At 47.1% G+C, this 27,801-nt stretch overlaps 1 protein-coding gene across 2 annotated transcripts in view; it reads right to left on the reverse strand.

Moving 5' to 3' along the window:
* Positions 1–27,065, reverse strand: part of LOC147420210 (uncharacterized) — a 54,582-nt gene extending 27,517 nt beyond the window's left edge. Inside the window, exon 1 of one of the 2 annotated variants that reach the window (XR_015187025.1) lies at positions 18,941–20,324. Coding sequence is in view for 1 of the 2 variants with exons in the window: in XM_086504967.1 (XP_086361093.1) it covers positions 26,705–27,009 (305 nt within the window). In the remaining variant the exon portion in view is untranslated. Of the gene's footprint in view, positions 1–18,940; positions 20,325–26,704 lie in introns of those variants that run through there. The other variant, XM_086504967.1, reaches the window with a different exon arrangement.
* Positions 27,066–27,801: the final 736 nt, after the last annotated feature.

The raw sequence follows: 27,801 nt of genomic DNA on the forward strand, positions 1-27,801 counted from the left end.
GACCCAGGTGGGTGACAGTTACTGGGGAGTTCTTTGAGACTGTGGGGCCCCGCCATGCGCACACGAGTGTAAACCAATTGAGGAGACCCGACGGGTCAGTTGCTATAGAGCCTGAGGATATGCGTGCAGTTGCTACTGACTTTTGCTGTGATTTGCTGTCAGCTGAGCCACAGTCAGAGCGTCAAGATGCATGCGGAGAGCAGGTTTGGGCACATATGCCTTGCCTAGTTACTGAGGAGATGCGTCAGAGACTAGAGCTGCCTCTCCAGCCAGAGAAGCTCCATGCGGCTCTCAGGAAACCCCCCGAGGTAGTTGTCCAAGGGAGGATGGTTTGACTCCCAACTTCTTCTTAGAGTATTGGAACATGCTTGGTTCAAATTTGTGCAACACCTACCATTACATTTTGCACACTGGAGAGCTGCCACACACCATGAGTGAGGGGTTGAAGTTGATATACCTTATTCCCAAGGAAGGGGGCTCCTTGGATAAGATTAGGCAGTGGCGACCCATCATCATCCTCAACTCACCCTACAAAATCTTAACCAAGGCTATGAGCCGCTGCTTGAGAGCATTAGACATGGGACCCAAACAGGTTTTGTCAAGGAGTGTAGTATCCTTGACAACATTTTCACCTTTTAGGAGGCGTCTGCCCGCGCGCGTCTCTGAGGAGACGATCTTGTGATACTCCTCAATTTTGAGAAGGCTTATGACAGAGCTCACTGGGACTTCTTGGAGGGAACTCTATGCAGGATAGGGTTCTTAGATTTTGGATCAGAGGTGTGTCAACCCTTTGTGGATGCGCGCACAGTCGAGTGCTCTTGGCAGAGGGAAGAGGGGAACGCTTCATGCTCACATGCTCTATTAGAGAGGGTTGCCCTCTTGCCCCCTTCCTCTTTCTCTTCTATGATGAGGCAATGAGAAAATTTTTGGCTTCATAGGAGCTTGGCTTGCGTGGTTTAGAGCTCCCTAAATTTGCTGACGACTCAGCCATGTACTTGGAGGGCCATGGGGCCAATTTACACAGGTGTGAGCAAGCTCTTGAAGTGTTTTGTTGTGCATCAGGAGCACTGATCAACTAGAAGAAAACAGTGGCTTTCTAGGCTAGCACTGCTTGTTAAGTGCAGCGGAATGAATGTTTGAACTTTGCTCAAGATGAGTGCTCCGAACTCTGCTCAAGGTTCCTTTTGTTCTTATGGAAGGGAGAGCCTTTCGTTCTTAATGACAGAGTGCAATGATCACAAACAAAGTAAATAGACACTGTGCGTGCAAGTGTATGAGACTGAGAGATAGAGAGAGAAGAGAATACGACACCAGAGACGTTGTAAAACCCTCCTCCGAAGGCCCCACTCTCGTCGACGAGATGGTCTACTTATGATTGAACAAACTGGTACAATGGGAATGCATGTGGCTGATGCAAGTCTAGGATATGTCGGTGTCGACGACAGTGATGGCGAGACCGATCTAAGGGCTGAAATCTGCTACTCTTTATCTGCTGTCCAAAAACGCTAATGGACTGAAATCTGCTGCGGCTGAAAACGCAAAAGAAAACGCTGCCCTTGCTGCTCTTTATGGCTGAAAATCTACGTGTCTTAGGGATGAAAATTGATGTTCCTTTGGGCTGAAACTGCAGGTCTTTTAGGGCTGAATCTGATGTTGCTTCGCTGCTAAAAACGCCATTGCTAAATACTGCAAATCTGGAAACGCTAGGCTTGGGAAAAATGCTAGGGATGTTGATCTTCTTGCGGTGGAGACTTGCTGAAAAACGCCAAGTACTGAGAGGGCTAGGCGATGAGGAATCAAAAACGCTAGGCTTGTGTGATGCTAGGCAATGAGGATAGAAAACGCTAGCCTGGGGGTCTTCTGCTTGGAGGGGAAAACCACCAAGGTGTTCTTGCTTGAGAAGTTGCCTGTTGAGCGGTGGAGCTCCTGCTGCCTCTTTTGCCAATTAGTGCTAGTCTAGGTTTGCTTATATACAAACTTACTCAATTTACCTTACCTACTTACTTAAAAATTATAAGTGAAAAATGTCAAAAATAGGTAAAAATGGGCTACATGCACTGGAAAATTTCCCTGAAGGATTCTGATGGGAATGCTTATGATCATGTTGTGTGCAACCAGAGGATATGCATCTATACTAAGTGTCTGGACATGCACGGTCTGCGAACAGACTCACAGAAGTGTCAGATCACTTCTAAATCTAGACTAACTGGACTGACTGAATCCTTGTCGTGTTGTAGGTTGTCCACGGACACGTAGGGTTGGATGTGTCACGTGACATCCCCTTCTTTTCAAAGTGAGGTACTGGTACCAAACTGTATGGCGTCGAGGGAGATCGCCAATAGCATCCGGATTCCTGGAAGGGACTCTTCGCCGGCCCACTCGGATGTGTGGGTCGTGCGGTACTTGAACTTCATAAAGGTCTGCAACGTTGGGCCGCGCCGAAAGCGACACAAAGTCTTCTGTGGCTCCTTCAATGCTTCAACTTCGTCTAGAGTCATGCTTCTGTCTTCTTCAAGAATCTCCATGGCTGAAAATTCCTAAAACCACTTCCAACACAAAAACATGAACATACCCATTCCATGTAAAGTGAGTGGAAAAATTCTTGTTTTTCTCAAAGACTGTGCATGCAATGTAGATGAACCAATAGACGGAGTGTCAAACCGTTCACCACACAGGCAAACAATGAGATCGAATCTTTCTCTTATGATCTAGAGCAATCAACTGTGGCAATTCACAACGGAAATGCCCATGCTTGGTGCTCATACTTTCTTGTGTTCTTTCTACAATTGTGTCGTGCCAAGGAAGAGACATGGAATGTGACTTCCTTGAATGCATACTTTTCAGCTTTTCATGAACAATCCGCATACATCCGTGCTCATTCATGAGTGAAACGTGCTCAACGTACAATATGTCATGCCTAGGAAAAGGGATCACATAAAGACATTGACTAAAATACAGGAAACGATCACGAATGAAACACTCGAACAATGCATGCTGACTAATCATGTGAACACATAGTACTTCCTGTGAGGGTTCTTTGGACCTAGGCTCGAGAGCCAAGATCGATTCTTCCTGAGGGGGTTCTTTGGACCTAGGCTCGAGAGCCAAGATCGGTTCTTCGTGACTGATCGAATCTGCAATGAGGTTAGCTTCACTAGAGAAAGTATCAACTAACACATCAGCCTTGTGAGCAATCACATCATCTTCATGCAAATCATCATGCTTGTGAGAAATCAAATCTTGATCATGCAAATCATCATGCTTGTCATTGTCATCCAAATCATCATGCTCATCATTGTCATTCAAATCATCATGCTTATCATTGTCATTCAAATCATCATCATGCAAATCATGTGCGTCTTGCTTGGGAGAAGAAGAGACTGAGAGAGTCTCCTTTCCCCAAATCTCTTGCATTTGTGCCTGAACTTGAGAAAAGAGTCGCCAGAACTCTTTTAGTGTCGGTCACTCTGTTCTTGTCTTGCTTTGGCCGCCTTACTTTCGGCGTCTCTTTCCGCTTCTCTTTCTGCTTTTCTTTCTGCGTTCCATTTCCACCATTCTTTCTGCATTTCTTGCTTCGCGTTCTAACTTCCTGTCCATAAACATCTGCTCCACTCCTCCATAGGAGTAAGTGCAATCCTTGGCGTAGATGGGGAAGGGGGAGAGTCAGAAAAATCACCTGGTGGGGAAAATTCTTCTTCGCCTCTCTCATGCTCATCACCTTCAAGCGAAGTATCCATTCCACTTCGAGTGATGACCATCCATTGAAGTCGTGGGTTCTTGTGGGTTCTTGTGGTCTTGGGTTCTTAAGTTCACGAGGAACTTGGATTCTTGCGGGTCTGGGTTATTGAGTTCTTGAGGTTCTTGCGGGTCTTGAGGTTCTTCTTTAGCTTGCAATCTGTGTTAGAGAAGGATCTACTCTTCACCCGAGTTCTGCTCTTTTCCGCGGGCGCACCCCTTGCCGGCCTTGCGCTCACACCAAGGTTGCTTTTTCCCACCTCACGTCGATTGGCCGGCGCTAAGTGCACGGTCCGCTCTCAATGAGTGAAAAGAGGCACAAGGGGAGGCTGGACAAGCCCTTCTTTCCTGGGATTCCTGTCACTCTTCAAAATCACGATTTGGAATCGACACGCCCAAGCGAACTTAGGTTCGTGCGACCTCAACAAGCAAAAAAAATTATGTGGTTCTTGTGGTTCTTTCCTTGAGTGATACAGAACACTGCCAAAGCTCTAATACCAATGTTAGGTGCAGCGGAATGAATGTTTGAACTTTGCTCAAGATGAGTGCTCCGAACTATGCTCAAGGTTCCTTTTGTTCTTATGGAAGGGAGAGCCTTCCGTTGAGAGAGTGAAATGATCACAAACAAAGTGAATGGACAATGTGCATGCAAGTGTATGAGACTGAGAGATAGAGAGAGAAGAGAATACGACACCAGAGACGACGTAAAACCCTCCTCCGAAGGCCCCCCTCTCGTCGGTGAGAGTGGTCTACCTATGATTGCACAAACTGGTACAATGGGAATGCATGTGACTGATGCAAGTCTAGGCTATGTCGGTGTCGACGACGGTGATGGCGAGACCGATCTTAGGGCTGAAATCTGCTACTCTTTATCTGCTGTCCAAAAACGCTAATGGGCTGAAATCTGCTGCAGCTGAAAACGCAAAAGAAAACGCTGCCCTTGCTGCTCTTTATGGCTGAAAATCTGCGTGTCTTAGGGCTGAAAACTGATGTTCCTTTGGGCTGAAACTGATGGTCTTTGAGGGCTGAAACTGCGGGTCTTTTAGGGCTGAATCTGATGTTGCTTCACTGCTGAAAATGCCATTGCTAAATGCTGCAAATCTGGAAACGCTAGGCTTGGGAAAAACGCTAGGGATGTTGATCTACTTGCGGTGGAGACTTGCTGAAAAACGCAAAGTACTGAGAGGGCTGGGCGATGAGGAATCAAAAACACTAGGCTTGTGTGATGCTAGGCGATGAGGATGGAAAACGCTAGCCTAAGGGCCTTCTGCTTGGAGGGGAAAACCACCAAGGGGTTCTTGCTTGAGAAGTTGCCTGTTGAGCGGTGGAGCTCCTACTGCCTCTTCTGCCAATTAGTGCTAGTCTAGGTTTGCTTATATACAAACTTACTCAATTTGCCCTACCTACCTTCCAACAAAAGTCACTTAAAAATAATAAGTGAAAAATGTCAAAAATAGGTAAAAAGGGGCTAAATGCACTGGAAAATTCCCCTGAAGGATTCTGATGGATTTTGATGGGAATGCTTATGATCATGCTGTGTGCAACCAGAGGATATGCATCTATACTAAGTGTCTCGACATGCACGGTCTGCGAACAAACTCACAAAAGTGTCAGATCACTTCTAAATCTACACTGACTGAACCCTTGTCGTGCTGTAGCTTACATAGGGTTGGATGTGTCACGTGACATTGCTACGCCTAATTGGTCGCCGAGTGAGAGCTTCAGGTAGATCCCCACAGGAGCTTCTATATGCTATCTGGGTTGTCAAGTTGGCATGGATTTGTCTCCAGAGCACCAGACTGCTCCCCTCCTCTTGTCCATTAGGAGGAAACTGCTCCATTGGAGTTCGGCACAGCTCTCTTTGGCAAGCAAAGTTGTAGTGGCCAACCAGGTGTTGTTGGCTACTATAAGGTACATCACGTCTTGCTGGATTTTCTCGAGCTCCTGTATCAGCTAGCTAGAGAGGCTGATCAGGTTTCTTTTGTGGTCAGGCGCCGTACCCAGTTAGCCCAAGGTAAAGTGGCGTGGCAGGTCATCACCTTACTAGTTTCTCGGGGGGGCTAGGGATCATTGACCCAGCACAGCAGAGCACAGCCCTCTTTGGGAAGCTTGTGGCTAGAGGACTGCTTCCATGCTTCCAGGGGAGGAGCCCTGGAAAAAGTTGTTGCTTCACCGGAGTCGAGCTCGAGTCTCTCACGTGGGCGGCCGTTGGAGCCCGTCCACCAGGTGGATTTTTACAAAGATGCGCAGAGTTGGTCTAAGGAGGTTGGAGGACCGATTTGCTCAAGCCTACTTAGGTATCCGAAGCAGCTGAGGAGTGGGTTGGAGCAGCATCAGCCCACTTGCACAGAGGAGCGCTTGAGAAAGCCTCTAATTTGGAACCCCATGGTTAGCACACAGAGAGGCCACCTGGTTGGTAGCAGGCCTCACGTCTCTTGGGGTCCCATGGCAGAGGGTCCAACCCGCACCCGGCGACTAGCTTCCGTTTCAGGGTTGCCCGAGGAGGCTCAGAGCATACAGTTACGAGGCATGAGGGAGCCGCGGAGCATGTGTCAGTATATTACAGAGGCTATACCATCTGAGTGGCTCCCCCCTCTAGAGGCAACAGCATCCATATGAATGGGGGCCTTTACGAGGTTGGAAGTCCTCATTGCATTTTGAGCTTGCTCGGAGTCAGTACCCCACATGTTCTTTGAGGTTCAGGGAGAGGGTCGCCTTCACAGGGTCGGTTGCAGAGTGTTATTTTCAGAGGATCCGAGTTGTGGGCATTGGTGGGAGGACTGGTGTTATGGATCCTTACCCAACGGATCTTGAGACAGGACACTGGCGGCTTTGGGCTTGGGAGAGCCACCCTTTAACACGAGTGCAATGGGACCTGGGAGAGTGGTTTTGGCTGGATCCTTTCTCTTCAACCAATCACCCAGGGACTCCCTTTTTCCACTACACTGCTCGCTTGGGGCGTCACATACTGGCAACACGGAGAGATGCTCGCCCTGCTACAGCACTTCATTGGCAGGAGTAGGGTCTCACAGCCGAGTTCTTGACAAGTTTCTAGGAGAGGTTGTGGGACAGCAGGCAGCCGAGGCAAGTTACTATGTTTCAATGGCTTGTTGCAGCAGCTGGAAGTTGGCTAGTACACAGCGTCTTCTCGGCAGCATGTGCAACTTGTGGTCATCCTTTGGAGAGTCAATGTCATTGTTTGTGGGATTGCCCCATGGCACAACAGGTTTGGCTTCGGGTTCTTCGGTTGATGCCAGCCCTTTCCACAGCCGTCAGTACACGAGGGGCGCTACAGCCTGGTCCACTCTCACGGGCCCTACGCTCCATTATGAGTTGGCTTCCACCAACAAGATGATAGCGATTCGGGGGGGGGTCGACCCACCCTCCAACTTGCAACAAAGCTCACCCCTCAGAGTGGTGCAGTGATAGAGAGTGGTGTTGGGAGCTCGTCTGCGGCCTGACACTCTGGTTCTAGTGGTTGGTTGCACATAGCCAAGTCCAGCCACTGATCGGAAACTTCCTTTGGTCAGGGCGAGATAGACACCCAGCTCGGGCCAAAGTTGCTAGGTCCATTATCACCCTACCACCAACACAAGGTGGATGGGGTATCATAGATCCTGCTGATCAGAGTTGTGCCTTGTTGGGAAAGCTCATTGTTCAAGGCCTTCTTTCGGGTGCTGAGCCTTGGCAGGTGCAGCTTTTACAGTGGGGATTCAAACCAGACCCCCCTCTTGCCCCCCCCCAAACTTGGCACATGGGCCCAAAGACTAAATGGATCTTCACAGAGATGAGGCGCATTGGCCTGAGCAGAGGATGGGAGGATCGGTTTTCTATGAGTGTTCTACACGCTTGGGAGCTCCTTCGCTCGGGCCTTGCTTAGAGAGAGCCACAGTGTGATGAGGAGCACGCCCGTCAGCCCTTGGTATGTAACACGTGCTTGGCACTCGTCCACACCTTGCTTGGGGTCCTCTAGCGGCTGTCCCGACACGCAGTTTTGGAGAGTGACAGGATTTCAGCACAGAGGCGATTCAGCAGGAGAGGTTAGGCCGCCTCAAGGGAAACTTGATGATGAGAAAGGATATTCAGAGGGCCCTTACAGCTGAGTGGCAGACCCCTTTCGAGCACCAGGCGCAGTGGATGGGCGCTTTCATGCAAATCGAGATTCTCGTTGCAGTCAGGGCTTGTACAGAGCAGTCGTCTTTCCTTTGACGTTCGGTCTGATTACTGAATGCAGAGAATGATTGAGGAGTTCCGCTGATAGAGGAGTTCCGCTGGCAGCAACCCATACTTTACAGCAAGTTAAGTGGCTGATTGATCTAAATTTGACAGACCTTGATGATGACCTGCGACTGTGGGCTTATGGAGCCCGACCCCTCGCATGGCTCCAGCAGGAACCAGGGGAGTGGCTCTGGCACGACCCCTTTGCGTCCCCTAGCTCTGCAGCCACCCCAACGGCAGAGCACTGGCGTCACCAAGGCCTCACATAAGGGCACAGTGGTTAGCTCTTGTCTAGTATATTGTGGGCGCTCGCCGTCTTGCCCTTGTTGCGGGCACCCTATGGAGACACAGTGGCATTGCTTATGGGATTGCCCTCAGACGCAGCAAGTCTGGCTCAGGGTCTTGCGGCTCCCAGTCCCTTTCTATCCGAAGGGGGTCTTCACTTGAGGAAGCAGCAGCCTGGTTGACTCTGTCAGGTCCCGGCCCTAGGCTATGAGGCAGAGCCTCAGCGAATATGCTTCCGCCTGAAAGCACGACTTGTGAGCTTGTGAGCAACCTTACTCTACAGTTTATTTGGCAAGCCAGGTGTCACAGGGTGTTTGAGGGGCGGCTGGAGCCTCCCGCAGTGACTAATGGGTTTGAGATGATCCACACTCTTCAAGGCCAGTAAGACCGCACACAAGGCTGCTCCGACTGGGTGGAGCAACGACGCCAGGCTTCTCACCGTATCTGGCAGGTGGGCCCCTTTTATTCCATCCAGCTAGGAGGGGTGCCATGGCACTACAGTCCACCTTTGTGGTTTTTTCCCCAACCTATTGTACGAGATAGCCCCTATATGAGCAGTTTGGTACACTCACCCACCAGTGCTAGAGAGACTCTCTCTCAACCTATCGTATATCTCATCCTACACGGATGCTTGTAGCCCTTCGAGCAGTATTTCTCATCATAACTAATGGAAGGATCCTTTTATGGAAAAAACAAGAATTTCCTCCTGATAGGGATAAATACAAGGGTGATAGAAAGGTCTAAGAAGTAGAATGTCGATTTTCACAACTCCAATGAAAACAACAACAAGAAAGGCAAGAACAGCAACATCGGCTGTCACTACAATCACAAGGAGGAGCACAAAGATATTGAATGCTAAAAGAAGAAAAAGGACAAGGATGATGCAGCAAAGGACAAAGCTTTCTACCGCCATTAGAAAGACTACCAAGAGCTTCAATGGCCTCGTCTTGGTTGCTATGAGCCTCCCATGCAGGCTCTTGGAATGTTGACACTGGTGCTACCAGTCACACGCCTATGAGGGGCTTGTTCAGTTCTCTCCAGCCTAAAAGGGTTAGACTAGCTTGGGTGACTCCTCCTAGTTTTTTGTTGAGGATCTTGACACATCCCAATATTCAGCTTGGCATCGGATTCAGAATTCAGCACGTTGGAGGTGCTCAGATTCCCGAACCTCACCTATAACATTTCCAGCATCAAGTGGGTTCACTTGTTTTCCTCACAGACATGGGGCTAGCACAATGTATTATGTTTTGGCTCAGCCCAGTTTTATACCCTCTATTCAGGACTTAACAGTGGGGCCCAGGCCTATCAGGGTAGCAATAGATCATGCCCTCCTTACGTTTACCGTCTCATTCCAATTCAGCAAAGCTCAACTGGCAGAGCCATCTACTCATACCTGATACATTTTTACTTTAGAGACTGATTTAGTCCACATAGATGGTATATACAGACACTTATGCACAGAGGAGAGACCTTTGGAGGAGTTCACTTACATATTGACAGAGACACTGCAGGATGCAGAAGCAAAGGCATACACACACACTGAGCCTGGGCAGGAACGGCATTCTGGGAGCATACCTCAGAATGGCTGGTATGATGAGGAGTGCAGAGAGACGAGAGCCCAACTTCATAGGGAGATACTCCTAGGAGTCATCACCCACAAGCAGTCACGAATTGCTTCTCGACATTTGGCGCGACGGAAGAAGAGGGCATTTCTAACTGGATTAGAGCAAGATTTATACCAGGCGAGGCATGGCGAATCTTCCATGGTCACTCACCCCCACCAATCATCACTTCTACGGAGGTATGGGGTCAGTATGCGTCATCTCTCTACACAGTCTGTGGGCAGCCACCTCATGCCCACACACACGTGCTTTCTTTACCACCGAGATGGTAAAAAAGGCCATTGACAGGATGAGGACCATTAGAGCATATGAGTAATAGAGTATTTTATAATGCCAGAGATCTGCTTGCAGAGTGATGTTCAACCGTGCCATGTGCGAGGGCCTACCTGATACTTAAGAGTTTGTCTACTATCGTACCTATCTTCAAGTCGGGGGATCCTATGGAGCCTGGAAACTACCGCACTATCATGATTGGACACACATTGGCACGGTTGTATGCATCAGACCTTGAGCAGCATGAGTAGATGGGCAGAGAGAGAGGGCGTACGGGTGTCAGACGGGCGGGTTTCAGGAGAGGTTTCTCTACTCTTGATCATATTCTGACACTCAAAGCATTATTGAGGAGGGGAGATTGCATGGGAGATGGCTCTATTGTTGATTTCTGGATTTCCACAAAGCCTTCGATAGAGTGCCCAGAGCTAGATTCATGCGCAGACTGCAAGAGATGGGGGTACCCACAAAGTTGATTTGGGGATCATGGCTCTATACAAGTCAGCAGAAGGGCATGTGCACACTCAAGAGGGGATCTCTGATGTGTTCCACTCCACTATTGGGGTGAAACAGGGCTTCCCGCTATCCCCTACACTATTTGGCATGTATGTGGATGAGGCTGATGACTACATTGAGAGGGATGGTGATGGAGGAGCACGGTTGGTAGGGACATGGATCCACTATTGTTAAATGCTGACGATATTGTGTTGATTTCTGACTCTCTGGAGGGAACGCACCGTCATTTAGATGCATTTGCCCACGATAGCGGATTGTCTCTTAACCTGGGGAAAACCAAGGTTATGGTGTTTAACCCCACACCACAGTGGATCACGAGGTCAACACCCAATTTTACATATGGTTAGGAGACGGTGGAGTATACAGATGCATACACCGATCTTGGAATGGTCTTCAGTGGACCGGTGTTTTCATTGAGGAGAGCAGCAGAGACTAGACTGACGAGAGCTTATGCATTCTTGGGAGGATTAGAGAAGATGTATTTGCAGGTTCAGTTTCAGGAACCTCGAACAAAACTCTCGCTTTTTGACACTCTAACTATGCTTTACGGAGTTCAGATTTGGGGACCCTTAGTGGATCATCATACAGGCTCTGGTAGCACTAATTGATGGAGATGTATGGAGAGGCCTTTAGTCTCCATGATCTCTCGAATATTTAGGCTAAGGCCTCAGTGCCACATGAGATTATTCGAGCCAAGCTAGCTGCCCCCCTCTCTCCTGGTAGAGGCACTTACTAGATCGGCATCCTTCATGCACAGTTTATGGGACCTCCCTAGAGACAGGAATGCTCGGCTACCCCTTGAGTCATCCCGATAGCAGCACTACAGGGGGATACAGCATGCTGGTATGGGCAGATGACATCATGGTTTCAGTTACATGGTTTCACCATGGATAGAATGCCTCCGTTCCAGTAATCAGGGATGCCTCAGGTTGTTTTTGCTAGAGCTACAGAGACACAGAGAGTCTCTTGAGGAGATCATGCAGTGGGAGACATTCATAGAGGGAGATCACTGACTTCTTTAAAGCAGGGATTCGGCAGTCAGATGAGCAAGCTTCATGGAAGACCTTAGAGTCAACATATACCAAAGGTACATTAGTTGACAAAGAGACAGAGCTCGGGAAAGCTAGACGCCCACGTCTACAAGGGCGACCACGTCATCGACGGAGGCTTTATCAATGGATCGAAACTACTCTAGCACAACATGGAAGGCATCCAGTACGGCTATTTACAGAGGTGGACATTGACTATGCTCTTCAGTGACCAATGCAATACTTTCTCGAACAGCACCCGATGCCGAGCATCCTCGGGCATTGATGATGATGAGGATGATAACGATTTTTTAGTGTTTCACTTTATCTCACTTTATTTTGTATCCTGACACTATATTAGATCCACCAAGATTGTATCAGCTTGGTTTCATAGGTCATTTTGGCCTTTTGAAGACATTTAATATAACATTTCATTTCATTTCTCTCTAGCCTCTTTGGATGCACACGGTACCAATGTGCTCTTTATTGGTGGTAAGGTGGTGATCTCTAACTCCACTTCTGGTGCTAAACTTGCTATAGGTGTTGCTAAATTGGCTTTATCTGACATGAAAATAATTCTAAATGAATTATTGGATTTATAAGAGAGAGGGTTTTCTCGCTTGAAACACCAGGAAAATAATTCTAAATGGATTATTGGAATTTTAAGTGAGAGGGTTTTTCTCACTGGAGACATCTGAGTACAGAGTATTTGTAGTGCGTCATTCAGAGTAATGACGGGAGCACTGTAAAGGGAATATCTGTAAGGACACCAGGAACTGGTACTTCTGATGCGTCACATCGGATGGGTGACAAGGAGCATCGGAAAGAAGTATCCGACCATCCAGGAATGGACATCTCTGATGCATCATAGGATGGGTGACATAGAGCTTCGTGAAGGAGATTGTACCGTAAGTTCGGTAGGAAAGGACTAGGTGATGGGTATTCTTGATGGGTCACAAGGTGGGTGACGGGTGTTACGTGCACATGTAACCCTATGTGTACGTGGTAACCCTATGTGTACGTGGACAAGCTACTTCACGACAGGGGTTCAATCAGTCTAGATAAGGAAGTGATCTGGCACTATTGTGAGTCTGTTCGCAGACCGTGCATGTCTAGGCACTTAGAGTAGATGCATATCCTCTGGTCGCACACAGCATGATCATCAAATTATAGTCAGAACCCGTCAGGAGCATTTTTTACAGTGCATAGACCTATTTTCCCTATTTTTGACATTTTTCACTTCTTATTTTTAAGTAACTTTGTTGGGAACTGGGTAGGGAAAATTAGCAGAGCATGTATATAAGAAAACCTAGCACTAGCAATAATGGGCAGAACAGGCAGCAGGAACTTCGCGTTCAACATGCACCTTCTCAGCAAGACCCCCCCCCCTCCCACCCCTAAGATGCCCTAGCGTTTTTGCATCACAGCAAATGCCTAGCGTTTTTCCCACAGAAACAGCCCTAGCGTTTTTGCATGGCAGATCAGCCTCGGCGACAACAAGACACAGCAGATCAGCCATAGTGTTAGCAGATTTCCGCAGCAAGATTAAAATTCAGCCCTAGCGTTTTTGCATCAGCATAACCTACTAGCGTTTTGCAGATTCATCGCGACAAGACCCCGAATAGCACCAGCGTTTTGAGTTTGCAGCAGTCAGGCATCGCAGTAGAAGTCCCAAACCTCGGAGATCTCACCTTCCCGCAGCAGACCCTCACCGCACGGTCAGATCCAGCATAGTTGCAGTTTCAGCCCAGAAAACGGAGATTCCAGCATCTGCGTTTTTAGCGCGACGTCGTCATCGCCATCATCACCAACATAGAGTCAAAATTCAGCAGATAAAGATTTGCACATTTCAGCCCTTAGCATTTTCAGATTTCAGCTCGTCTCATCATCCTCCTCATCGTCGTCGACATTGTCGGCAAGTTCAAGCATTGTAGAGATTTGTGCAATCATAAGTAGACCGCTCTCGCCATAGAGAGTGGGGCCTTCGGAGGAGAGTTTTGACAACATTCTGGTGTCGTATTCTTCTCTCTCTATCTCTGAGTCTCAGTACCTTCATTCATAGTGTTCATCACTTTCTTTGTGTCCATTGCACTCTCTCACTAAAGGAACGGAAGGCTCTCCATTCTATAAGTAAAAGGAACCCTTGAGCACAGTTCAGAGCACTCATCTTGAGCAAAGTTCAACATTCACTTCCGCTACACCTTACATTGGTATCAGAGCTTTGGCAGTGTTCTGTATCACTCAAGGAAAGAACCACAAGAACCACAATAATTGTTTTTTGCTTGTTGCGGTCGTACGTAACCCAAGTCCTCTTGGGCGTGTCGATTCCTAATCGTGTTTTTGAAGAGTGACAGGAATCCCAAGAAAGCAGGGCTTGTCCAGCCTCCCCTTGTTTCTCTTTTCACTCATTGAGAGCGGACCGTGCACTTAGCAGCCGGCCAATCGACATGAGGTGGGAAAAAGCAACCTTGCATGATAATGACAAGCATGATGATTTGCATGAAGATGATGTGATTGTTCACAAGGATGATGTGTTCGTTGATACTTTCTCTAGTGAAGCTAACCTCATTGCAGAGACGATCAATCACGAAGCACCGATCTTTGCTCTCGAGTCGAGGTCCAAAGAACCGCCTCAGAAAGAACCGACCTTGGCTCTCGAGTCTAGGTCCAAAGAACCCCCTCAGGAAGAACCGATCTTGGCTCTCGAGCCTAGGTCCATAGAACCCCCCCAAGAAGTCTTATGTGTTTGCATGATTAGTCAACACGCATTGATGGAGTGTTTTAATCGTGATCATTTCCTGTATTTTAGTCAGCGTCTTTATGTGCTCCCTTTTCATAGGCATGCCATATTGTACATTGAGCATGATTCACTCATGAATGAGCACAGATGTATGCGGATTTCTCATGAAAAGATGAAATGTTTGCATTCAAGGAATTCACGTTCTATGTTTCTTCCTTGGCATGAAACAGTCGTAGAAAGAGCACAAGAAGAATTGAGCATCAAGCATCGGCATGTCCATTGTGATTTGCCACAATTGATTGATTTAGATCAAAAATACAAGATTTGATCTCATTGTTTGCGTGTGATTGATGAACGGTTTGGCACTCCGTCTCTTTGTTCATCTACATTGCATGCACAGTCTTTAAGGAAGACGAGAATTTTTCCACTCACTTTACATGGAATGGGTATGTTTATGTTTTTGTATTGGAAGTGGTTTCAGGAATTTTCATCCTCGTCGATTCTTGAAGAAGGTAGACGCATGAAAGAGGAGATAGGATCTCCCGGCCACACAGACCGCCTATAGATGCGCGTCGGACGAACCACCACCCGACCATAGCCACCATCCGGCAGCTCCCCCGTGCTGGGGCCAGCGTCCGAGGACGTAGGCGTGCACCTGTAAGACCGGGCCTCCCATACCACCCGGCCTCACCTCCTCGAGGTGACCTCGCGCACTCCTAGCCTCCGGGCTAACCACTGGCTAATCAGTGGGGTCGATAACTGAAAATGAGGCCTTGGCCTCCCTTTTATAATAATGGCCGACCACACTGGCCGTGTTCACAGTACGTCCGCCCAGACACTGGACGCCCATCCCGACGGCATCTGGGCTAGATCCTCTCTCCTGTGAGCGGGACATAACATACTTCCCCCCTTAAGAACCATTGATGTCCTCATCAATGAAGTGGGGATACTGAACCTTCAAAGCTCTAACAGGTTCCCAAGTAGCAAACCTTTCAGATTGACCCTTCCATTTAATTAAGTACTCGTCATAAGCCTTTTGGCGAGAATGACGGGTATGATGATCCAAAACTGCTTCTAGTTCTCGAGGAATATACTCAACTCAGTTTGCATATCTTGCCATACATTTTTCTCGATAGGCACGACAACATCAGCTTCGCCCAATTTCACTTTAAGGCGGCTGACATGAAACACTGGATGTACAGTAACATCCGAAGGAAGAGCCAGTTTATAGGCAACTTGGCCATTTTTCTTTGTGATCAAGAACGGACCACAATATCTAGCTGAAAGCTTATAATGCTTTCCTGTTCGCATAGTCTTGGAATCCTTGGGTATCTTCAGATAAACCCATTGTCCCACATCTAGAGTCCTTGGAGACCTCTTTTGATTAGCATAAGTAGTAACTCGGTCACGAGCCGTTCTTATACTACCCTTAGCCAATTCGAGCATTTCCTGCATGTCATACAAGAAATCACGAGCTTGGCGTTCCTTGACTTTCTCTAAGCCAATAGCAATCGGGGATTTAGGCTCAAATCCATACATCAGCATGAATGGGCTAAATCTAGTAGCAGAATGCTTGCTACTATTATAGGCAAACTCTAACTGTGGGAGATACCTTTCCCAATCAGATTGCCTGTGAGAGACATAGGCTCTCAACATGTCTTCTAACGTCTGATTCATCCTCTCAGTTTGTCCGTCGGACTCAGGATGGTCAGAAGACGACATACTCAACTTCGTCTGAAGGTGAGCAAAAACATCTCGCCAAAATCGGCCAGTGAACTTAGTATCTCGATCATTGACGATATCTTCTAGGAGACCATACAGCTTATAAAGCTGATCGACAAACAAAACCGCCAACTCATGGCTTTTTACTGTCGACCTCGTTGGTATAAACTTCACCATTTTTGTGAGTCTATCGACCACAACCCAAATAGCGTCATTGCCCCGACTAGTATTAGGCAAACCAACGATGAAGTCCATGAAAATACTCTGCCACTTGGCATCTGGGATTTCCAATGGTGTAGCAGGCCAACTTTCCTAAGGCGCTCTGCCTTATTGACCTGACACTGAGCGCATCTCTTCACATAGCTCTCTATGTAAGAGAGCATTCTTGGCCAATAGAAATATCGCTTGACCAAAGCCAAAGTTCTTTGGATGCCTGGGTGCCCAACGCTAGGAACATCGTGGTATTCGCACAAAATCCTTTGTCGAATCTCATCGACTTCCGGCACGCAGACTTTACCATTTCTAAACAATAGTCCACCTCTAATAGAATATTGTCGCTGTCTCGTCTCTCCAACACGACTCACTTGGGTCTCCGGACTACCCAAGCCTGTATGCGAGTCATGCCCCGCTTCGACCTCGTTCCATATCTTGCCAAAATGGCCATCGGAACGACATAGCCCTCAGAGAGAGAGATAGAAATCCGTCGAGATTTCAACCATAGACAAGACATTAACTTCAGGATTCCTGTTGAGCGCATCAGCAACTCGATTGCTGGATCCTTTCCTATAATGGATCTCAAAGTCAAACTCCTGCATAAGCTCAACCCATCTAGCCTTCCGGCCTCTGAGATCACCCTGATCACAGATATAGCGCAAGGAATGATGATCTGTCCATGCAACAAACGTAGAGCCATACAAGTAGTGCCGCCATTTCCTCACGGCGTGGACTACAGCGTAAAGCTCCTTCTCGTAGGTTGGATAACCCATCTCAGCGTCAGAAAGCTTCTTACTTTCAAACACAACAGGACGTCCATCCTAGTATAACGCCGCACCAATAGCATAATCGCTAGCATCCGTTTCAACCACAAACGGTTTGCTAGGATCCACAATGTGCAATATTGGCGCAGTAGTCACCAAGTGCTTTAGTGTCCGAAAGCTCTCGTCGAGACGCTCATTCCAGACAACAGGGAGATTACCTTTACGATGAGGACCCAAAGTCTTCGGCCCTTTCACCCCTCCTTTTAAAAGTTGCGTAAGCGGAGCAGCAACTTTAGAGTAATCCTTGATAGATCCGCGAAAGAATCCAGTAAAAAGGACTTTACTTGGTGTACATTCTTCAAAATGGGCCAATTTCGCACTTTATCCAACTTTTCAGGGTCAACACGAATTCCATCACGAGTAATGATGTGACCCAAGTACAGAAGCTCTTTTTTAAAGAATTCACACTTAGAAGCCTTAGCGTAAAGCTTCTTAGTTCTCAGTACTTCGAGAACAGTACGTATATGTACTAGGTGCTCAGACAAACTTCGGCTGTAGATCAAGATATCATCGAGAAATACAACAACGAAGTTGCCTACAAATGGTCTCAGCAGATCATTCATCATCTGCTGAAACGTAGCCGGAGCATTGGTCAAACCAAAAGGCAAGACCAAAAACTCGTAGTGACCATAATGCGTATGGAAGCCTGTCTTAGGAATATCTTCCAGTTTGATCCGTATCTGATGATAGCCCGATCGCAGGTCTATCTTCGTAAAATACAATGCTCCATAGAGCCGATCTATCAGATCGTCCATGCGCGGGAGCGGATATTTGTTCTTGACAGTAAGTTTATTCAACCCCTTGTAATCCACGCAGAAGCGCATAGTGTTATCCTTCTTTCAAGAAAGTAGCACTGGCGCTCTTTACGAGGATTTGCTAGGCCGAACAAAACCCTGTCAAGATAATCCTTCAGCTGTCGCTGAATCTCGTCCTCCTCGGTTTTACTAAACTAATAGGGTTGCTTTGAGAAGGGCTGACTACCAGTCACCAACTCAATGCCATGATCTACTCCTCTCGAAGGCAGCAAGCCAGGAGGTAGATCATCAGGAAAAACATCCTTGAAATCAGTCATAATTTCTCGGATAAGGTTGGATTCGTCAGAATCCCCAAGTTCAACAGAAGAACATGAAACATTTTGACAAAATTCAGTGACAGAAGTACCAAGCACTAATAAATCAAACCAAGCAGACGGTACACATTGATAAAAGTCAACATCAGAAGACTTTATTTCTTTATACATTTCCAAAGAAGTAACAACTGGTATTGCAAAACCATTATTTACAGATTTCTAATTACAAAGCGATACAGATACATGAGGCATGTTCTGCTTAACAAAAACAAGAGAGTGATGTACATAGTCTATATACAATGAGTCTTGTTTATCATAAAACCATGGAATTCCTAAAATAACATCTGCTCTGTCCAGGCGCAGGATGTGAAAATCCAGGTTCTCTTTGTAATCAGCCAGCTCGAGCGACAAATCTGGAAACATCCGATTCCATACATCCGTATCTACGCCACGAGCCATCTTCACGCGATACTCATGGTCAGTGTCTTGCGTCCACAGGTTCAGTTTTTGCACCAATTTTGCATCCACAAAATTGTGTGAGCTTCCATTATCAAGGAGTACGGTCACGTCGTGACCATTGATCTTCCCGAGGAAACGGAGAAGATCGTGCTTACCAAACACTTTGGTGCTAAAAGTACAATTTGTGCATGAACTGTGCGCTAAATGATGGATTTCAACTTGAACAACATCAGAGTTACCTGAGATCTCGTGGATTTGAACCGAAGGACGGCCTTGCGGTTTCTGCGTCTTCTTCTTTTTAGGCAGTCCTTGATTTGGTGACCCGTCTGCCCACATCCGAAGCAAGCCCCCTTCTTCACTGCATTAGCAACTGAAGCATTTCTGGCTTTCTTCTTTTCCTGAGAAGATCTCAACGGTGATTTGGACTTATGCTGGAATCGGGGTCGCTTCCTCGAAGCACCCTCACCGGATTGATGGTCTGCAGTTCTTTTCTTCTCATAATTTGCTCCATTTATCAAATGGAACGTTCTGGCCTTTGCCACTGCATCCTCGACGTCAGTCGAGGCTTTGTCCTTAATTAAGGCCCAACGGTAATCTTCATGTAACCCAGCAAGTACATGTGCACTGTGTGTGTGGAATCCACCTTGCAGAAGGTGAGCGTCTCTTTGAAAGCTGTCGTATATTTATCAAAAGACAGAGTTTTCATCGAAAGACTCTGTAGTTTTGCATCCGCTTTCAAAGGGTCCATTTTGGCGAAATCCCTCTTGAATTTCACGCAAAAGTCAGTCCACGTCGTAGGCTTCTCTGTCATGTCACGCCACCAGGTAAGCGCCTTGCTGCGCAGATAGAGAGGAATCGTTTGAATCCTCCGTTCATCATGCTCCCCATGGAGATCAAAGTATGTGGTCCACTGGTGCAGCCAGTTATTTACAGCCAATTCCGTACACTCCTTCTCTTCACCTGAGAAATTTGTAGTTTTATACGGAATTGTGGCAGTCGGACCACCCTGCGAACGTCCAAAAGCAGCAATCTGCGTCCGCAAATGCTGGAGATAGGTTTCGCCCTCGGAAATACGCGCACTCGTCGACTGAGCCATATTTTCAAGAGTAGAGAGGCGGGAACTGAGCCCCTGCACGACCCCTTCAAGAGAGGCCAGGCGAATGTTCGTCTGAACGTTCGCGTTTTCCAGAGCAATAACACGTTGGTCAAAGCTCTGGAAAGTAGTTGTAATCCATGTGTAGAGAGCATGCGTGAATGGGATTTGGATGTTACCAGGCGCATCGTCACGCTGCACATCGGAGCTGGAGGAATCCATGGCGAAGCGCGTGAAAAAACTGAAAAATTCACGCGAAACCGAGCCTTTTCTGCACTTTTCGGTCGCGAAAAGTTGAAATTTGAAGAGCTCTACGCGTCAGCGTGAGCGTCGGAACGCGAGCAGGTGATGGCACGAGCGCGAGAGCGCAAGCAGGTGAGAGAGAGCAGACTTTGGAGAGGGGCAGATGAAGCAAATGAGAGGTTTTTGTAAGTTTCTGCAACTCTGTAAATGAGTTTATTAACAATATGCAGGGTTCACATTTAACTTTTAAAAAAATGAAGTGTCCAGACCATGATTAAAAAAAACCCCCAAGTGACCAGCCACTTTTTTAAAAAAGTCCTTGGCCACTACACCAAAGGGTAGCTATAGCGTTTCTGGTTAAAAGAAACTCAACGCTAAAGGCTGAGGCAGCGTGGAAGAAAATCCAGCGAAGTGTGGGCGTCCGGAGACGCGTGGAGAAGGCTCCGTGGGCTTGTGCCTTCCCGTGCCCAACACACTAAGAACTCCCCACCTCAGATGCCAGCGCATGCAAGGCTACCCACGCTGGAAAATCAATTAGCGCTTTCTTCTGTTATGCCTCAGCGTGGACTTTCTTGAAGTCAACAGGGAAAGGTAACTCTCTCTCTCTCTCTCTCTCTCTCTCTCTCTCTCTCTCTCTGTGTATACAACACACACAAAAGAAGAGGAGCACAGAGAAGGATTAGAGAAAGATTAGAACGTTTATGTGCTGAATTTAGTCTAAAGTCAGCAAGTAAATAAACAAATCACTGATTTCCATCGAAAATCAGTAAAAGCAATATAAGTCCATCAATTCTCAACATTGTCACCTGCCGAATTGCTGAATTTTATAAAAAATCAGCAAAAGCACATCAAATTTCACCTGCAAACATGCTTTCGAGAAGAAAAGTAAGTAATTTCAGCAATTTAATCACTAAAAATTATGCAAAATTGAGGTTTTCCGACCCGAACCGTTCCGTAGGTGTGCACACGGTCCTTCGTGCAGCCAAGCCGGCTCTGATACCATGAAACGAAAGAGGAGATAGGATAAACCAGCCACACAAACCGCCTACAGATGCGCGTCGGACGAACCACCCGACCATAGCCACCATCCAGCAGCTCCCCCGTGTTGGGGCCAGCGTCCGAGGACGTAGGCGTGCACCTGTAAGACCGGGCGTCCCATACCACCCGGCCTCACCTCCTCGAGGTGACCTCGCGCACTCCTAGCCTCTGGGCTAACCACTGGCACTCTGCCAGTGGGGTCGATAACTGAAAATGAGGCCTTGGCCTCCCTTTTATAATAATGGCCGGCCACACTAGCCGTGTTCACACTACGTCCGCCCGGACACTGGACACCCATCCCGACGGCATCTCGGCTAGATCCTCTCTCCTGTGAGCGGGACATAACATCAGGATTCCAGACACTGTTGGCAATCTCCCTCGACGCCATACAGTTCGGTATCAGTACCTCAAAAGGGGGGGATGTCACGTAGTCAGAACCCATCAGGAGCATTTTTTACAGTGTTATTTTTCCTATTTTTGACATTTTTCACTTATTATTTTTAAGTGACTTTTGTTGGGAATTGGGTAGGGCAAATTAGCAGAGCATGTATATAAGAAAACCTAGCGCTAGCACTTATGGGCAGAAGAGGCAGCACGAACTTTGCGTTCAACATGCACCTTCTCAGCAAGACCCCCCCCCAAAGATGCCCTAGCGTTTTTGCATCGCAGCAAAGGCCTAGCGTTTTTGCATGGCAGATCAGCCTCGGCGACAACAAGACACAGCAGATCAGCCATAGCATTAGCAGATTTCCACAGCAAGATCAAAATTCAGCCCTAGTGTTTTTGCATCAGCATAACCTACTAGCATTTTGCAGATTCATCGCAACAAGACCCGAATAGCACCAGCGTTTTGAGTTTGCAGCAGTCAGGCATCACAGTAGAAGTTCCAAACCTCGCAGACGTCACCTTCCTGCAGTAGACCCTCTGCCGCACGGTCAGATCCAGGCGAAGTTGCAGTTTCAGCCCAGAAAACGCAGATTTTAGCATCTGCGTTTTTAGCGCGACGTCGTCACCTCGTCGTCGTCGCCGACATAGAGTCAGAATTCAGCATATAAAGATTTGCAGATTTCAGCCCGTCTCGTCATCGTCCTCGTAGTCGTCGACATCATCGGCAAGTTCAAGCATTGGAGAGATTTGTGCAATCATAAGTAGACCGCTCTCGCCATAGAGAGTGGGGCCTTCGGAGGAGGGTTTTGACAACATTCTGGTGTCGTATTCTTCTCTCTCTATCTCTCACTCTCAGTACCTTCATTCACAGTGTTCACCACTTTGTTTGTGTCCATTGCACTCTCTCACTAAAGGAACAGAAGGCTCTCCCTTCCGTAAGTAAAAGGAACCCTTGAGCACAATTCGGAGCACTCATCTTGAGCAAAGTTCAACATTCACGTCTGCTGCAGCTAACAGCGGGTGCATCGGAAAGGGAATATCCATAGTCGAGAGGAAATTCCGAACTGTGTTAGAATTGTGCACAAGGAAAAGCAAGCACTTGAATGAAGATAGGTTAAGAGGAAACTTTGAGGAAAAAACGAATTCTGAGAAAGCGGGTTGCTTTTCGGGAAAGCAGATGCTTTGCCGCGAGGAAGTCTATGTCTGCATTGCAACTGTGCATGTGATTGCATCCAGGGACGCTTGGGAAGTACTGTAAAAGCATTGTTTTAACTTATAAGGTTTTATTGAGTTTTTGGGCAGATTCATACTATTTTTAAAATACGCGGGCCGTCCACTTAATAAGTGGGCAGCCCATCTGATAAATAAGGCAACAGATCAGTCAGCGTTTTCTCTCTCTTTTTCTGGCAGAATAGCGCACACAAAAAAAACAGCCGCGATCTCTACGCGAGCAGCTATTCGTGCCATGGCCAAGAGCTATAAAAGCATTACATGCCCTCACTCAAAGGACGAGATCAGTTTTTCCAAGAAGAAGATGCTGCTGCAGATTTCATCCGCAAAGAAGACGTTGTCGGTGATGCTCATGGATGCCCCAAGACCTAGTGCGCGAGTTGCCTCGAGAAGAAATGCCTACGGAGCGTGTTTCCATTGCGACAAGCTGATGTTTTTCTCTGTTTTCAGCCCATAAACGTTGTAGACGGGGCTGATTTACGAGAAGGAACCCAAGAACACACCTCTTTTGTGTGCAGGACTGGAAGAGAGGATTTTCTATGTAGAGATCTCTTCCGGGAAATTGCTTTTCGAGAACCGAGCTGCATTTCGAGCGTCGAGATTGTGAAGGTAACGATTTTCATGTTATGATCTTTGGGTATTTGATTGCAGGTGTACTTCCTCTTCGTGAGGGAGTAGGAGCAGAGGAAGGCATGAGCCTCTGCAGGATAGAAAGCGCTTTGAGGAACTAGAGCCCAAGGGTTTCGTACTCGAGTTTGGGAAGTAGATCCACAGATCGGAGGGAGGTAGTCTCTCAAGTTGTGATCCGGAAGTTGGAATTCCCAAGTAAGGACTTCGTGTTCGGGAAAGTAGAGTTGTTCTGCGGGAAGAGGACTCTGGAAACAGAGTTGGAAAAGAAAGTTGCAGGGATGCCATGCCCTGAGTCTAGAAGGTGAGATCCAGAGGTGAGAACCTTTATTCTCGAGGATTTGGAATAAGGAACGGAAGTTCCTTGAAATAGGGTTTTGCCCTAGGAATAGGAAGCCGAGGCTTCCAAGAACCATCAAGTCTTATTCTAGAACGAACGTGGTAGTACGTTCCATTCAAATGCTTGCATAGACTTCTCCTCAGTAATAAAAATACTACTACGGGGAGGGACCAGCCCATCTTCTAGTCCCCAGTATTGTGTCGATCTTCTCTCTCTCTCTCTCTCTCTCTCTCTCTCTCTCTCTCTCTCTCTCTATCTATCTATCTATCTATCTATTTCTCTCTACATCCTCTGGCTTCAATAATAAGTGATAAATCTTATTTATCCGAATATATTTTATATTGCTATGCGCTCCCGTTTGTGACAATAGGTGAGTGTGAAGGCTCTCTGTTCAAATTGGCGGCATTTCTCTCTCATGGAACAATCTCTTCTTCTTTTTTAATGCTCGGTTCGACCACCTCAACTAATATTTCTAGGCTGCCCTCGTGGGGGGCCTTCTCACCATACGGACACCAAATTGACATATGTCTCGCTTGTCAGACCAGCAAGCAACATCGGGATGTCTTTCCAAAGCACGCTACGAACAGTGCTTCGAGGGAACTCACCATCATACATGCGGACCCATGGGACTTGTGTGGTTCCATGATACAAGCTTCCTTTGAGGGGATCTATCTACATGACGATGCTCGTGGATAACTTTTTCAAGTACACTAGGGTCTACTTTCTGAGACTCAAGTAAGGCGTTTCAAGCGATTCAAGGATTTGAAGGATAATGGTGCATAACAATAAGGACTTGAAGGTGACACTCCGCAAGGATAGAGAAGGTGAATTCACATCTAGACTTTCGGTGAGTTCGCACAGCTTTACAGGTCACAGGGCATCCAGTACCAGTTGACTGCTCCAGACACTCGAGCTCAGAATGGGGTTCTCAAACGGAAGAACGCGACCATCGTGGAGATGTATCAGTCCATGCTTGTACATGCTTCACTACCAGGCACCTACTGGGCAGAGGCTTTCCCGACAACGGTTTACATACAAAACCGCCCACCTACAGCCGCTAAGAAGGGCATGATACCATTTCAGGCTTACTACGGGCACAAAGCCCTCGGTGACACACTTCCGTGTGTTTTGAGTGTCCAGCCTTTGTTCACATATCAAAGGACACAGGCCAAAAGCTGGATCCAAAGTCAAAGAAGCTCACCTTTGAGAGCTATCGCCAAGAATTCAATGCCTTTGATCCGTCACCCTCTCCATCACCATTAGTCGGGATGTTGTCTTTGATGAGAGCTTCATAGCTAGTTCACCAGGGCATCCTCTTCTACTTTGGCTCCACTACCACCTCCTACTTCTCATTCTAGACCCTCTTTACCTGGATCTATCTCCGATTTGCAGCCGATCATGTCACCAGATTAATGACACTTTTAATTCCAGCTCCGAGTCGGAGGTTGAAGAGGACCACATGGCTTGTGTCTCTACCTCTGTCAAGCCTTCATATGAGGAGAAGCAGGCACCCAATTGATTGTACTATACGATCGCCTCTTCAGGCGTGACAGAGCTTCGCGTGATGCTAGTCCATAGACGACCCTGTCGTTCGGCACGCATCCATGATAAGAGGCAGATCTTTGAGAACGATAACTCTGTCAGCTTTACTCTCAGCACTCTTCAGTGGAGGAAACGCTACCATATGAGTCGTGGCAACATGCGATACATGCTGAGCTTGAACTTAGACTTTGATTCCATGACCAAAGAAGCCGAAGGTAATTGGCACCCATTGGACCTTCAAGAAAAAATACAAATCCGACGGCTCCATCAAGAAACGTAAGGCACGGCCGGTGGCCAAGGGCTATGCTTAGCGCCCTAGTGTTGACTTCGACAAAACCTTTGCGCCGACCACTACTATCAGCTGTGTACTTGCCTTGCCATCGCATCATGGCTAGCCGATCTTCGTCACGCATGCGTTTCTCAACAATGAACTCAAGAATGACTCCGGAGATATATGTGGAGCAATCACTTGGCTTCACTATACCAAAGGACGGAAGGACCATGTCTAGTGACTTCACAAGGCGTTGTACGACCTCAAACAAGCCCCTCAGACTTCGTACCAAAAGATTTAATGATTTCTTCACCAAAATTGGCTTGCGGCGTACTCATGAGGATTTCGACTACTATGTCATCTTTACAGATTTTTGGTCTGTCAAGGCCAAGGAGATCATGGACTCATTGAAATGGTCATTCAAGATGACAAACCTTGGCCTTCTACAATTCTTTATGGGCTTCGCCACATGCCAGACTCCAATAATATTTTCTTTTCTCAAAAGAAGTACACCTATGGCATCCTCAAGAGAGGTTGGATATGGAAAACTCCAAACCCATCGGCAATCCTCTAGATCTCAAGGAATACATGTCTTTCTATGTATAATCTATCATCATGGATTGAACCGGATCTATACCACATCAATGTCGGCGGCATGGTATGGCTCACATACTCACACCCAGACATCTATCATGCGGTTTCTATTTTTGGGCTCCTTAGCCACCAAACCTCGATAACCTCATATGTGCTCGGCACATCGCTCTCTACAATACATAGCGTAGATTGGGCTGGCAATCCTCACACCTGGAAGTATACTACTAGAGTGGTCGTTAGTCTTGCCGCGGACCCAATTTCTTGAAGTAGTAAGCGGCAACCGAGTGTTGTGCTTTCATCCTGCTAAGGCAAAGAACAAGGGCAACTTGCTCGACTACTTGTGAGGCTATCTGATCTCTAACAATCTTCTTCTTGGGTGTGTGTGCTAATAAAAAGAGGAAAACGGTATAACCTTTCTATCACCAAGTGTGGTAGATTGGTTAATGTCATTTTCCTCTTGAATAAGAGGTCTTGAGTTTAACTCTCCTCATCGGATAGATCTTTAAGGTCTTTTGGGATAGTTTCCTACGACGTTAAAACAATCTTCTTATTCTTTTCTCTCTCTCTCTCTCTCTCTCTCTCTCTCTCTCTCTCTCTCCCCCCGCATGCATTTTTTGCAAAAGGGATAAAAAACTTACTTTGGACACTTGCTCAACATGTCGAAGACAGCATGTTGAGCTTTGTGAGCCTCCTCGATCTCTCTCTTTCTGTCAGCTGAGAGGGGCTCCGTTTGGGGCTGTGAGAAGACTCTCTTCTCTCTTGTTCGTTGAAGACCTCCTGCAAGATCTTCGATTGCCTTCTCCCGTTGCTCGGGAAGCAAAGAACGATCCTCCTCCGGCACCATCAGCCGAGCTAACCGCTCCGTAGAAGCCTCGTATAACAGAGCCATGTCGGTCCCGGCATAAGGAAACCACCAGGAGGGAAAGGGCTCGAGGTTGGCCATATTGGAAAAAAAAGAAGATACGCAGTACGCGGAGATGAAACTAGAAATGAGTGAAAACGAAAAACTTATCGTCTGGTCTTTAGCCACGTTAAAAAATTTATATTTTGTGCCTAATCGTCTTTAGCCACTTTTAAAATTTTATTTTGGAGACCACAGGTCAGTGATAACTTATGATAGGACTAAAAAGTGTCGCGTCAGTTGATTCAGCAGGTGTGTCCACGCATCGAGCTCTTGCACATCGACGTCCTGCAGCAGAGGACAACCGATGGAGGCGACACTCTGCAACGGGCAACCCAACCCATGCGCGATAGAGAAGAGGGCCCGAGCCCTTGGCCACAACACATGTCGTAGAGAGAGAGAGAGAGAGAGAGAGAGAGAGAGAGAGAGAGAGAGAAACAATAGTCCATGCTCGTCTCCACCTTCTGTGATGTGCTTGTCTATTTTACATGTAGATGTTTAAAGTCGATAAGCTTTATAAAAACATAGATTAAACCTTCTTCTTGTGATGCCCCTCTCCTAGTACCTTATCTTCAAATTGAAGGATCATATGCAATAGGAGTAGTTTGTGATTTACTTCTATTATTGTGTGTATGTAAATTTATGAAGTGGGTAATAATTCATCATGGAGTCAATCTCTAGCCTTTTACAAAATGATTGTGAAAGTAATACATATTCTAAACTATTTATACATCAACAGATATCATGTTTGCTTCAACATCTAGAATTGAAGAAACTAGACCTTCATCACAGTCGTCTACATCTAGTTTGCTTCCTTTTAGCCCTTTCTCCATG

The sequence above is a fragment of the Adiantum capillus-veneris genome, chromosome 28 (genome assembly GCF_014529385.1).
Source record: "Adiantum capillus-veneris isolate H3 chromosome 28, ASM1452938v2, whole genome shotgun sequence".
NCBI lineage: Eukaryota > Viridiplantae > Streptophyta > Polypodiopsida > Polypodiales > Pteridaceae > Adiantum > Adiantum capillus-veneris.